Source organism: Watersipora subatra, chromosome 9 (genome assembly GCF_963576615.1).
Source record: "Watersipora subatra chromosome 9, tzWatSuba1.1, whole genome shotgun sequence".
Lineage (NCBI taxonomy): Eukaryota > Metazoa > Bryozoa > Gymnolaemata > Cheilostomatida > Watersiporidae > Watersipora > Watersipora subatra.
In genome coordinates, this window is record NC_088716.1 from 12,552,303 (window position 1) to 12,567,638 (window position 15,336).

General features: G+C 32.9%; 1 protein-coding gene across 1 annotated transcript; it reads left to right on the forward strand.

The window, feature by feature from the left end:
- Nucleotides 1–422: 422 nt before the first annotated feature.
- On the forward strand, nt 423–14,516 carry LOC137404792 (uncharacterized). Its single transcript, XM_068091024.1, has 18 exons — nt 423–458; nt 1,565–1,726; nt 3,827–3,922; nt 5,036–5,239; nt 5,740–5,814; nt 6,108–6,329; nt 7,610–7,753; nt 8,267–8,458; nt 9,074–9,160; nt 9,481–9,720; nt 10,096–10,197; nt 10,461–10,592; nt 10,789–10,908; nt 12,489–12,593; nt 12,874–13,104; nt 13,194–13,289; nt 13,749–13,997; nt 14,478–14,516. Exons 1-18 carry the CDS (start codon nt 423–425, stop codon nt 14,514–14,516), a joined length of 2,532 nt encoding a protein of 843 aa, XP_067947125.1.
- Nucleotides 14,517–15,336: the final 820 nt, after the last annotated feature.

The following is a 15,336-nucleotide window of genomic DNA, read 5'->3' on the forward strand; positions in this document are numbered from 1 at the left end:
GATTAAATCAACTTAGTTATCTTGTTATTATAATATAATAATATTAACAATATCATTGTTAATAGAGCTTATCAAAATAATTGATAAGGCTTTGCAACGAGATTAGAGTAGCAGACTTTGTTGATTTAAGCGCAACAGCAGCGCCTTTTGGCCATGAATAGGCAAATCTGAATTTTGCGTAACTTTGTGTTTAGCGTAGAAAGGACCTCTAGGCAAATGTTTAAGCATCTAGTTTATGGTGTCCACATATAATCGGAGAATTTGTGATGAAAAACTATTGGAATATTGATTCAATTTGAACTTTCTACTAGTTGGGTTCTACTAGTTGGGTTCTACTAGTTGGGTTGTATCACGCATGGATATCAACTCTGTTATCAACTTCTCTATATCAACTCTGCGAATATTTACTAAAAGCGACCATCATGGCAGCGGGTGATGTTATGACAACCGTTACTCACGTAGGCCAGTAATTGACATTTACGACTATGAAAGTTAAAACTTGTTGTTGTTTTAGCACAAGACAGAAGACCGTGAACTGAAATGAAGGGAATCACTAGTATCTTCCTTCTACTATTCGTCACTCTAATCACCAAAGATGGTGTCTCAGCTCAAGTAAGTTGAAGGTTTTTAGTTCAACTTTTGTAGCATATCAATTGAATCACTATCAAAATTGATTCATAGCGTTCGATTTCATAGCGCATTACAAATTTCTGGATCTGGATTTTTATCCTTGACTCGATCGAACCCTACGGGTTCAGTGAGTTATTCTCAGAGCTTCAGTGGAGGTCAAGACACATGAGTGGTCTCTCAAAAGCAACAGTGGAAGTCACACTGATTTTCAAAGTCGTATTTTTATGAAAATTTATGTAATTTGTTGTGAGTTCATGCATTGCATTAATTATGTTCTTCAAACACAGTGATAATAATGCATAGTTTATTTTTTGCACCAGTAAATCATATATGTATCTATGACTTAAATGTTGAGCATTAGTAAAACATATACCTGTCTTAAATGTGAAAAAATCATATATTTTATTTTTTGATAAAGAACGGTTTGGTAAAAGTTCACCCGTGAGGTTCGGTACATACCAAACAAGGTTGAGAACCACTGATGTAGATATCAGTGCCACCAGGATTGCTCATGGTAAAGCTATGTGATGCTGTCATCCAACATAATAACAATAGAAACTTTCGATGAGGCTCACCTCTTTTTGTAGCACCTCAACTAGCAAAGTTTTTAATTCATTAAGGGACGCGTTTATCCTCGCCCGTGCTTTTTCTCCATGATAGGCTGTATTGATTGATTTTTTTCTTTGGACAAGTCTATAATAAGTTCAAGCTCTTAATGGACAAATCACTTTTTGCACCAGTAAAACATATACTTGTGTCATAATATTTTATTTTTCAATAAAGAACGGTTCGGTGAGGTTTAGTACAGCCAACAAGGTGAAGAGCCATTGATCTGGATGTTTGTAAAAGTACATTGAAAACTTGTTTCTTGCAGGACTTAAAGTAGGCATATTCGCTATCGGATTATTGTCACATCTTAACTTGTTTGTTGCAGAACCCAGCTACTTCAACCAGTGTGTTTGATGCTTTCTCTTTCAACCCTAAAAATATGATGGAGTTTCTCTTTGACTCTTTGAAGCCTGACTACGCAAGCAATGTCAAAGATTCATTCGTTATGGGCAATGTCTCTAACTACCTAGTTGGGTTTATTAAACAGGTTGGTGCAATAAACTGCTTAGAGAGTTGTCTTTTTTCACTCACTGAAGACCTAGCCATAGTTTTCGAACATAATTATTTGAGCAGTTCATTGTTTATTGTATTCAATAACGACATGGAATTTTAGTCTGTCAATGTTTTTGGAATTCGAGTTGTCTGCTCTACCACATTTTTTGAAGGTCAAAGTAATTTGATCAAAAACTATGTCAACCAAAACCTGCCAAGTATGTAACATAGTTTTTTAAATTATCTTTTTATTTTGACAAAATATTCTAATAGCGTTTTGTTTGCTAAAATTTTCATTTTTTCAGTTTAAGACAACCCATAGTTAAATAGGTATTCCAAAACCTATATTTGAAGAAAAACCCAAAATTTAAATAGCTTTTTTGTTCAGATTAGTCAATTTTAATCAAAACACTAGTTCAATGAAGTTACAAAAGCACTAGTTACAAAAAACACAGTTCAAAGAGTATGTAAAGTCTCTTTTTTATCCTCTCTAGCAATTATTCAAGTATTTTGCTGTAGGACAGTTGCGATATTTCATTAATCGATGTATCAAGCTGTTTGAAGAGTGTCCTATGCCGTAACAGATGCAAAAAGTCAGCTTTATCCTAGACTATATGAATTGCTCAAACATTGTATAAAGCTATAGAGTAATCACCAATATTTTAAGAGTTCAATTAAAATGCTTTCAGAGTTTCTATGAACTGAGGTCATAATAAGTTTTAGCTGGTTTAGTTGAAGTCTTAAATAAAATTTTAAGAGGCTGGTTCTCAGGAACTAGACTCTTAAAATTCTAGTTCCTGAGAACCAGAACTATAACAACCAGTTATAGTTCTAGTTCTCAGGAACCAACCGTAACAGCTGGCTGATATGGTTTCAAAACTCTATCTATGAATGACCATAGATAGAGTTTTGAAACCAGATATTTTTAGTGACCTATTGAATGGCACAGAGCATATGCTTGTGAAGGTTGGATAAAATCGGCCCAAAAATTTAAAAACACAGCATCTACATAGACTAAGAGACACACAATGACTAAGTTAAATTTATTAATATATGTAGATGTCTGCGCTAATATGAATCAACTGTTATAGTACAGGGTATTTGATTGGGTACATGTGAAAAGTGCACATACTCCTCACAATTGTAGGGCCAATAAATTAGTTTTGGGCTTGATTTTGGTAGACAATGGTACATGAGAATTGAACTTGTTAATACTGAATAAGTCGCACGCTCGGCCAAATGTAAGCAAAAGCTGTCGCTGAGGATCATTATAAATGCTAGCATCCTGGCAGTCTCCTGTTCTCCTGAGATATTGTCAGATGAGCCCATAAAGCACAGATAATAACATAGAGCACAAATATTTGGCATTGTCTCGTGTGGCTGATTGCTGCAGTTGTGGGCTAATAAGCCAAAGGCCGTGAGTTCAAATCTAGCATGATACATTCTTTTTTACAACCTCGACCCTTGGCTTCCGACAGATGGACATATGGTTGGCCACTGCTCTTATTATAGTAAATACAATACTAGTGTCCTGGCAATCAGATGCGCGATGAGAGATTGTCTGGTGTAATAAGTAAATGAATAATTATTCCAAAATATAGGAAAGTTTATTAGAGCAAGTAGTAGAGTATTAGCTTACCTGAAAGCTGCATGATCGAATTCTGCTGAACGCAAAAAAATTTCACAACTCCAAACCGTGGCTCTAAAAATACAGACAGATACAGTTCTTAGTATAGTAAATATTATACTGTTTTCAAGATATGATAACTAAATGCATGTCTTATGACAGATGAATTTAGCTATCATTTTTATTCGATTCGTGTATAAGTTTTTGATAGAGATCTTCCTGTATGATTCGCATATCGCTAAACGAAGCGTGTGAACAATAACTCCTAGTTTAAGGATATGCATAAGGCAAATGCTTATTGCGTACACGATTTCATGTTAGACATTTTTTCAACATTTAGCCATGCGTTTAGAGTAGGCATAGGGAATATAAGCTCTCTCCCCTGCACACGTAAGGAACCTTGATTTTTAAAAATAACTTCAGTAACCTCTAAACATCTCCATGTTTATTCACGAATTTTCTTGTCAGGTATTTCCAGATGAAACTGCCCAGAGACTGGTTGACTCAAGACTCGGACAGGAAGTGATGAATGTTATCGATACGGAGATGGGAAACTTGTTCAGGGTTAGTAACAAGGACCATCATGACACGGCAATATTCTTAGGAATAGCTGATGGTATTGCATAGCCTTATGAACGCATGATTAAGCTTTTGTGCTAACATATTCGCAGGACGTCATAAAACAGGGTTTTGTGTAAACAGATTTGGTAGTGCATCTACTGCTTATTAACAGGTTATGGATAAAACAGGGGGAAACAACTTATAACAAACTTACTCTAGATACAGCAAAAATAACTTTATTTATATATATTTTTACGTTTTTTTATTCTTTCAGGGCTTTTACTTGTACTTACAAAACTGTAAAATTTTGAAAAATTTCGGACATCATCAATGTTGGACATTACTTGTTCATTATTCTGAGCAATCTTTATTGTGAAAAGCAATTATTGTCATATTACACAATGTGTTTTCTACTTGCAGTACGGCAGCAAGTAAACTAAATAGCAGCATACAAACTAAACAGACAAAGAAACTATAGAGCGGTCTAACTAATATATTTATGTTGGAATTAAAAGCATAAAATATGTAAAAATCAAGCTTTGAGAATTGATATGATTTTAAACAAAAAGTGGCTAAGGATAAGCTCTGTGAATATGGCTATGCATATCTATTACAACAGATTTCAAGTTATGAAAACAAAAATATAATAGAAAAATGTTAAAATAGGTGAGGCTAGATGGTGAATGGTATTATTAGTTGAAAGATAATAGGTGTAATTTGAGTTCAGTTTTTGAAAATTGCAGAGGAAGAGGTTATAAATAAGTGCGGAGGCTTTTAAATGAATTTAGCAGGTTACTGTTAAGTTTTTTGTGGTTTACGGTACTAGGTAATTTAAATCTGGTCCTAGTTTTGTAATAATGGTTGTCATGTTGAAAAAATAGTTTTCTTAAATTTTACATAGCATGGAGAAGAATTTGCACGTAGAAGTGGTTTTAAGTTGGTGTATGACTGTATATAGTGTAATATTATATTTGTAATATAATAATAATAGTTATAATAATGATAATAGTATTATTAATAAAAACCACGTGATATCATATTTGTATTTTTACCTAAAGTAACCAGTTCAAATAACACTGTTTGTTTGTTTGTTATTCAACTGCTGCCCATCCACAGGGTATGAACACAAAGAACGCAACAGTACAAGAGATGTTAGAGACGCTGATGAAATTTGACATGAGCAAGATGGTGGCAGCGGCAGCAACTCAGTCACTGTGGAATGTTCAGAGTCTTCTACCTACAGACTTCAAAATTCGACTGAGTGAGATAATTAGTAAACTGGAGAATGATGTGTCGATAGCCAGTGATCTGCAGATTGTCGTGAGTTCATGTGAATCTCAATATCAGTTTCGCAGCCAGCCAATAAAATATATATGTCTTGTGTTTAACATCACTGGATATAACTAAATTTGTCTTACAGAAAGTTCTGTAATGCAGGCAAATGAAATTAGAACAATTTGAGCACCATAAGGAGTGTAGGACAACTCTTAAATTAATTTCAGCATTTCAATATTAGTAGGTCGGCTATTGAAAATGTGCACAGAATACCATTTATTTTGTTTTTATTTATGGAAAAGGCATCGTTTCCAATTTTTCATTCAAGGAGCCCATTTTTTCAATTTGTTTGTCAAAAGATCATTTTCAGTCAATGAATCCATTTTTTTCATTGAATTATGTTTGGAAGAGACATCATTTTTTATCAATGATTCATTATTATTATTTATTACTCGTAGAAGAGAGATCATATCAAATTCATGAGTTGATTTTTTATTTATTTCCAGTAAATGAGTCCATTTTTAATTTGTTTTGATTGCTTACAGATTGCGAATGTGTCAGGTATTGAGGCTGATGACATAGCTATACAATTGGATAAGGCTCTAAGAGATCAAACAAAGGTAACTACCATCATATTCTCTTCTTTAGCAGCTGATATGAGCCACTGACATTTTACTGGCACAACATCATTAGTAGCAAGTACTTGTCTGAAAGATAAGCTTGTCTCACCGACATGTGACATGTACAAACAAGTGACTCGGATTGACTTATTGGTTGAGTCGGTCATTATATGGGTTACTTTACCTGAACATTTACCAAATATGGCATCATCTAGCAGGTGACATGGTAGTACATGACACGCGAGAGTTAGCAGAGACTGTTTGCGCTAAGGATAATTTGTCTTGCCATACAGTTACTCAAGAGGAATTCAAGCTGGGCTGGTGAGTCTGACCTTCAAAAGCTTCGCCTGCTTCTCATGAACTTCAACTACAGAACGTTTGGTGAAGACTTCGTCCAATCACAGCTGAGTAAAGTTCATGGTCTAATGTCTGCTGGCATGAAGAACCTTCTTGAAGACTTTATTAAAAAACTGAATGATTCGCAGCCTCTCAAAATGGCAGAGACTCTTCCTCAGGTATCTTTTCCAATATAGCTTGTGTACAGTTGTAAAATTTCTAATATATTTTAGACAGTTCAGAGGCAAAAATTGTGATAGAGATACACAACTAACTTACAGTAACTTACATTAACTTATATTAACTTATACTGACTTATTTAAATTGATAATAACTTATTTAAACTTATACTACTTTATATTAACTTACGTTAACCTATATTAACTAATATTAACTCATATTAACTTTTATTTCCTTGTACTAATTTACATTAACTTATATTAACTCATACTAACTTATAATGACCTATATTAACCTATACTAACTTATAGTAACTTATATTAACTTATACTAACTTATTCTAACTTATATAAACTTATATTAACTTCTACTGACTTATATTAACGTCTGCACACTCGTGCTTACTTGCTTCTATTAACTTATATTAACTTATTCCAACTTATACTAACTTATGCTAACTTATATAAACTTATATTAACTTCTACTGACTTTTATTAACTTCTACTGACTTATATTAACTTCTGCACACTCGTGCTTACTTGTGCACAACTGGTGCACTTCTAGTTGTTATGGTGATTGTAAGGAGAGCTTTGAACAAACATATAATTTGCACAGCATTCTCTTTACTCTTATATTAGATTCGTCATTGTTTGACAGATATCCCATAATGCCAAGTTATTGTTGAGTTGAGAATCAGGTGCAAACCTGCTACACTGAACCAACTATCTTGGCAGTTTAGAAGTTCCTTACTATCAGCTAATCTTATACAATAACTCACAGCCAATAAACTAACTTTTATAAAAGAAAAATATTCTTAACACATTTTAAATAAATGAAAACATGTACGCTGTTTGCTATATTATCTATCCGCTGACTGGTAGCCACTAGCTAGTCTGTCATTCGAGGCAAAAAACTAAACAATCTTTGCAAAACTTTTATACTTAGGATTTCTCTTTACAAAAACCACAAAGCATCACCTTAGTGTAAACCATGACCTTAGCCTAATGACAAAAGATTGCAGAGCCCTAACACTACATATACACTCTCTACACTCAAACTATACAATACATACATGTATGTTTACATTCAACATAAAATACATGTTTACATGTATATATAAATATTTAATATATGTATAGCGACATAAAAAAATTTAGTATGATAAATGAAATGTTGTGTTCTTCAATGTTTTTCAAGAAAATAACTAACAAGTCAGTTATACCTTTTTCCTTACCCTGATATATAGAGCTTTTTATGTTAATGAATTGTGTTGTCTTAGGGTTTGCTAACAGTCTACGACTTTCTAAGAGATACGCTAAACATGACTTTCCTTCCTCCTTTCACAAGTAACATGAGCTTTGAGGCCCTCGAATTCCTTGGAGTGTTTGATGCTGTTGAAGAAGCCCTAAATAAAACTATGACAGTAAGTAATACCCTTGTGTCTTTTTTATAGTCTGTCATATGATGTCATATGTCTAGAAACTTATTTTAGGTAAATTCTGATATCTGGATTAAGTTTTGTAAAATATATTATATCCAATTTAAAAAATTGTGATAATGATAATGAAATAACAAATTTTATTTAATGTTTAATTTCCAAAAATTGGGATAATTATTGATGAATCTTCAAAATACTTATATTAATAAATAAAAAATTAATTTTGTATTTGAAGGCTAATTTGTAGTAACCTGATATTGATGCTAGTTTTGTATATTAAAGATTTTTATGGTACTTTGAATTTTAAATGATGAATCAACAATGACTTCATTAATTTCCAGAAGCATCAAAAGATTACACATAATTCAGTATTTCCTCTTAGTGTTGAAGGTCAAATCAATGACCATCTGGTGTCTTATGTTCAGTTTTTACTTAATGAGTTTTGGCACCACTGATTATAGCAAACTGTCTTAAACCTTGACCTTTTTTACATTTTAGCAAATAAACACCGATAAAGATCTTTCATCAAGGTGGTCTGACATTCACGGTGTCTCCAATACAGAGCGTCTTGTCATGGTTCTTCGTTTAGTTGACTACGCAGCTATTGGTCAGGGAATTATGGGAAATATAATTGAAATTATAGACGATGATATGAAGCTGAATCTTCTAATGCGTGTATTAGTTATGCAGGTAATATAGCTGATGTACTATTCACTATTCATTGGAAAATAACTCAATGATAATTTTAGTGTAGGTTTTTTAATCAACTTCATAGACTACTATAACTAGTTACTCTGAATGAGTGTAACTGCTTCTACAACTTATCACTGTTGCTCATAGACCTATTAACTATACATTATAGTTAATAGGTCTATGCTGTTAAATGACTATCATCACTGCTACTCTAAATTACTGCTACTAGTAACTGACAATTATAACTGAGTCATTTTACTACTACTACAACTGACCACTACTGTGACTGGTTACTATGACCAAGTACAATTACTATTACATGAATTAAAATAGAGGAGTCATTGAATTGGTCCTTATCTGGCTGAACTATTGGCCGAAAGTATTTTCATTGGCTGAGCTGTTGAACTGAAGCCTCTTTATTGGCTGAGCTGTTGAGTCTGGCCTTTTATTGGCTGATCATTTGAACAGGAATGTTTTCATTGGCTGAGCCATTAATCTAAAGTTTGCTATTGGTTGGGCCATTGAATCTGGTTATAATAGCAGTTGAGTCATTTGCACTGTGAGTCAGTCTTCTTTACAGACTGATATTGATACTAATCTGGCATTTTTTAGTCAGTTGATGCTGTCAGTCTGACAACAGGAAGTGAAATGCTTGTGAACGAGACAGCAGACATCCTTGCACAAACTTTTCATGAAAGTGTAAGTAGCTATATGTAGCATATGCTTGTATCTCTTTGGATCTGTATGGTAAGGTATAAGTACAGGATAGTTTGTTGCAATTATGTACATACAAGCTGAAAAATGCTTGTGTTGTTCGTGATCCAATGCTTCTTCCTCCAACTTGAAAATAAAGTGAATATTTATACCTACTACTTCTATTGTTTGTGATTTACATACAATATCCACAGCAATTGACTTGAAGGATTATATTTATTGATTTATTGGTATATTGATTTACTGATTTATTATAAAAACTTTTGGTTAGGTTTTTGTGATATTGACGTTTCACTTATTTGCAGCTTATGAAGCAAAAGCAGCATGCCAATTGGACAAAGTTGACCAATAGTGAGAGGCTAGGAAGGGTGATTAGAGAGGCTGACTGGGGAAGAACCCTGAAGCTATTAGCGGTGGTTGCGACTAAACAACAGGAGCTAAGTCTATCGTCAACAGAATTACAGGATATCCGTGAGATGCTTGCTCTAGTTCAATCAGGAAATGTGACTGAGGTCCACAGAACACTCACAATCCAGTTTGACAAGGTGAACTGCCGAGTGAAAATGTCTTGTAGTACATCTATCTTATAGTATTGGTTGGTCTGGGTGTGGCTTAGAGGGTCAGGTAAAGGTCATAGGTATGGCTTAGAGATCAAGTAGGCGTAGCTAAAAGGTCATGTGGCTTTGGAGTGCTAAAAGAGATGACACCACAGGTTTGATGTTTGATTCATCTCTTACACATCTTTCTAACTGGAAGTCTTCCATTTTTTTCAGATTTTAACTAATGAATTATGTTTTATCACCTTTTGTAAAAACTATTACGACACAATTTGCACAATTTTACAGTATAAAAAATTTCTCTTGAGTTATTCCTTTGGCTAGCGCTATTTTAAAAGAATAGTTATTTTTCGTGAATTTCAGGTCTTTGATCAGCTTTGGAATGGAACTATATCAGCAGACATTGGTGACCTCAGAGATGATGTCTTAGAAAATATCTCTCATCAGTTGATAGAAACACACCAGGTAGCTGTAACAGTGTTGTTATCACTAGCTGTAAATATATAATAGACAATTATATTTATTGTGAAATAGTTGATTTTTCATCCACAGAAAATGTTTCTTTATTTTTCAATGAGTTGAAGTTCTTTTCTACTTTTTGTTTGTGGTACTCTGTCTTTCGAGACCTAAAGTTAAATACAATCAAAATGTTTTATATAATTATGAATTTATAATTTACTCTTTTATGTTTTAATAGACCTATGATATATTTATTAATGTTGTTGTAGGTGATAATGAATGGCAATGAAACTGCTGCTACACCCATATTTAAACAGTTTAACAGTACCTACACCCAGCTCAGTGACCTAGAGAAGCTGGTTTACATATCGATGTCTGTGAATTACACTGAAATAGGAGAGGTAAATCCTTATGCTTTTAAATTTGTGATTTATTCAAAAATATTGTTTCATCCAATCAGTGAACCCAACACTTATATATAACCAATCAGAAGATGTGACCGATGTCCTCTAGCTGATGAGTATAGAACTGCTGTATCCAATCAGTAATCAGTTTTGTTTTTAAGGATGATGTAGATTAGCTTCTGTATATTTTCAGATTATATCTCAGCACTTGGATAACATTCTGGAAAGAACAGCAGGAGATGTACTGGACACCTTAAAAAGGAAGGATTCCATCATCCCAGCTTTTAAAGATTTTATTTCTTCTGTTAAGCGAGTGGGTTTTATCTGCTCTCATCAACTCTTTACCATCATATTTCGTGGTTGTCTAACGAGATGGGAGGCATCATTCATTTGATTTGTGGTAGAATGAATTATGTGTGTATTTAGTGGTGGAAAGTCAAGTATCGCCCATACATTTACAAAAACACAGGAAAAACTGCATTTTAATAGATTCACCGCTCTCTGAGCTTTTCACAAAAGAATTTTCACATGATAAAAAACGTTAAACTAAAAGAATACAAACTTAAATTTCCAGACTATAAAATTTATTTAAATTTCGCAATTGAGTCAGATTCATATAATAGATGTATGTGATTTACTGTTTGTATAGTTACAGTGCCAGTCAGCACCTGTTTCTACATCCACTTGAAGTTTCATAATATGAAACTTCAAAATTTCATAATTTAAACTTCAAAAGTTTAATAATAATAATAATGGTCTCATAAAGTTTTAGTAGATTTTATCAGAAAGTATAGATATTTTTTTATCGTTTGAGAGTTTATTTGATATTTAAGGAGATCTGACTGCCAGGATGGTTCAAAACTAAAATCAGGAAAATTTGATCACAGTTAAAACAATGCGACTATTGATGTTAGTTTTGTGGAGGTCGTTTGGTTTTGTTGTTTTACCTGCAATCAACTTCAGTTCACTTTAATCATGAAAGTCAGATCACCCAGAATAACAAACAAAATCACAATTTGTAGAAAAATATTTATAAAATATTTTTCTGATAAAAATAAACCTGATTCAAAATCAGATTTAAAACCTGATAAATAAATCAGCTTTTTAGGATAAAATCTTTTATAATTTGCGGCGACCTTTTAAAAAGTTGCTATGTTTGAGATTTTTTTAGACTTGTTTGTTAGTCAAAAAACTCAATATATTGTGGCCATAACTAGAGCTGTGCCCAAATCATCTTCCTTTGAATTCACATCAGTTAGTTTAAAGCCGATTTAATTCAAATAAATTCAACTCATGCCAAATAACATCTAACAAATCAAAGCAGCTGTCTGCTATCCAAAAGTTTCAAAATTACTTAATAATTTGGAATTGTTTGGAAATATTTGACAAATTATTGAGGAAAAACTATCTAAGAATCAAAAAATCAATTGGAGATGAAAGTTAATAAAAGTGTACATGAATGATTTGATTTTTGGTTATTTATCCAAATTGTAAATCACTTGATTTCTTTTCCAAATCATATCCTAAACCATTCTTGTATTTATTTAAATTGAACCAATTGAAAATGAACTCAAATCTCACAAAGAGATTTGATTCAAGTATTTGAATTTGTACTTATAATTTGTACTTTGGGCACAAGTCTTACGATCACCTCTTCAAACTCACAAGAACTCCATCCTGACAAATAAAGCTAAAACTAAAAAACTAGAGCTGAAAATTGATAATAAAGATGAAGTCGTAGAAAATCTCAAATCGTTAATTGTTGATCACCTTTCTTAAATCACAACTTTATGTCTTTTTCTTGTGTTTTTCCAGTTTATTATGTACAGAACATGAGGAGATAACCCTAACTTAGGTTGTTTCCAATATGTAGACCAACATTTTGTGTTGCAGCTCTCCATACTGAGCACTAATGTTACCAACTGGATAGACAATATTATCAGCTCTCCACCTATGAATAAAGTCTTAGAGAGTATTGACAGTCAAATGCTCGTAGCGGTGAGTACTTCCTGTTTGTTGTGTCTCTGACCTCTAAGGCTATTACATGTCACTTTGGAATTAAATGAACCAGCGAACTTTAGCTTAAATACATAGTGTTGCAGGTAGAGTTTGATGACAGCAGGTTTCGCAGATTTGCATTCTGCAGATTTTATGAAACTAGATTTTTAAACAAGATGGCGATTTGTATGCAACTAACATAATCATCGTTATTTTTATGGTTTTATAATCTGTTAACCATCTGTAGAGTTATCATGTTTAATTTGTTCTCATTCCTTAGTATGAAGGCGTCTCAAGTTCTTGGACAGTTAACTTTAGCAACAGAGAGAAGCTTATGGACCTCCTCAAGCACTATGATTACGCTGCTACTGGTGATGTCATAATACTGGACCTGCTGGCCAGAATGGACAGCATGCTGCCAGCCTCTGCCAACTCTCTCATCTCTGACTTCATCGACAAAGTGGAACAGAAGAAAAGCTTGTTCGATGTACTGAAGACACTCTGGACAACGGTTTGTGGCTTATTGACTCTCTGATTGTCTCTCTCTGCATGTCTGTTGATGTTTTGGAGTAGTCCTACCATGTTGTGTTTCTCTTGTAGGTACAAAAGAACTATCCCATAATGGAACAGCTCTCTTTTGATGTCCTCATGCCTGTATCAGACTATCTTGATCAGTGTGTACAAGATCTCTCCAAGGTAAATGAAGTCACATCACACAATGTGTATTACTAGTAAAATATTTATCCTTGAAATCTTCAAGTACAGGCAGTTTAAGGAGTCTAACATTTTCGCATTCTAATTTGAAAGTAATATTATAAATATATACCATATTTTTCATTTTAAGATTTAGCGATTACATGCTTTTTTATGACTGATTGCTGAGGTCAGAGCTAGTCAATACTCTTTACCTTTAGTAGTCATAAATCGATATACTCGTTTATGAAATTTATTGAACATTTTGCTGATGCAAATATGAAAATTTTATTTATGATTAGATCAAAATCGCTTGTTTTATGTTTATGATATAGTTTCACTTCGAATATTGCTTTTTCTATCCTGGCTTTCTATTTATAGGTGGTAGCAAAATTAACCAATCAGATTGTTGGTTGCTTGTTAAACCTAGACCTTAACTGGTTATAACCGGATATTTTGCAGGAAGAATTGGAACTTTGGAAATCAACACCTGGCAAGTTGCCAAAGGTCTACATATTCCTCAGGTCTATCAACTACACACAGCTGTATGAGATGACAAGCAGTGCAGTCGGTATGAGAATGCTGGTCAACTCTCTCTTGGGTCAAGCGGCAGCAACGGTTCCAGACGCGTATCGAAAGGGCATGGTTGGGCTCATGAATGTCATGGAGTCTGGTAATCTTTCAGAGGCCATTATAGATACACTCCTTGATGTGAGTCGTACAACCATTGTAATCGTAGCTCATTTCTACACTTTAGTCATTGGGAAGGTGTCACAACTTCAAGATCCTGTAAATTTAAATGAAAGTAACTTTGATATTTTAACTTTTCTAAACTGATCGCACATTTTTATCCTTGTTTTTAGAAAAAAACTATTTCAACAGACAACTTAAAAGTTTTTTGAATAGTGCTGATGATTCTTTTTGTAAATTTTTTGTCATAAAATTATAATAGCATTTGGCTGAAGTACTTAATATACAAACAAGAATAATTGTTGCTCGAAGAAATAGATTTTACATAACTTTAAATTCATTTAATTCGAAATTTTCTATTCATTTTGATATTTAAATAAAATAAAACATTTGCTGAGACCAGTAAAAAAATTAAATAGCCAAAATACGGACATGTAATATAAATACCATGACTGTATGGCTTAAACAAAGAATGTGTTTTTGGAGTTGTATACGTTTTAGCGAGGAGATAACTACATGATTAGATGTATGGTAAAATAGATAATCTATGGGTAGTGCATCAACAGAATTCTACTGGGTTTATAACTTATTTATTCATAACTTTTTATTGCCATTAGTAATCATCAAAAAAATAAAATTTTTCTTGTTTTTTGTTACATGTCAAAACGGAAATGAAAAGCCAAGATCAGAAATTCTTGAGTGAGTGGAACAAAAAGGTTTTAAAAGTTAATAATCTAATAGTATTGCGGGAGAGTCAGGATAGGGAATTGGAGGTTGCAGTAACAGAAAGTTCATAAACTGAAACATACAATGGTGTATGTAGTATTTTGGTGTCGTGGAATATAAAATGGTGTTTGTAATTTGAGTGGAAAAATACTTGTAAATATAAATATTCTGAGCATATTTATGCAGAATTTTAAAACCTGCAGAAATGTGCAAGTTCGGGAAAAGGCAATATGTTCAAAAAATTGTGATGAAATGTGTGGAAGTGTGGCAAGCTGGCATATGTAATTGGTAAGATACAAGTCTTAGATAAATTTCTGTACGAGGCAGAAATCCTTTTCTAAATCATAAATTTAATATCACAAATGCTCATTTTAGCTTAAATTATTAAAATGAATCAAGAGATTTATCAAGATATCTAAAAATCTGAATATCAAGCTAAATAATTTTATGAATAGAGAAACTTCAAAGTTTTCTAAATATTTGTTGCCAAAAACTAAAGAAGTTTGTCAAATAATGTGCGAAGAGAAAATGAGACTAGATTAGCTGATCACGAAATAAAAAATGATGTTTGTCTGTCAGTTGCTGTAACTAATTATATAATTAGAATAGTGATACTAATAGTACTACAAAGCAA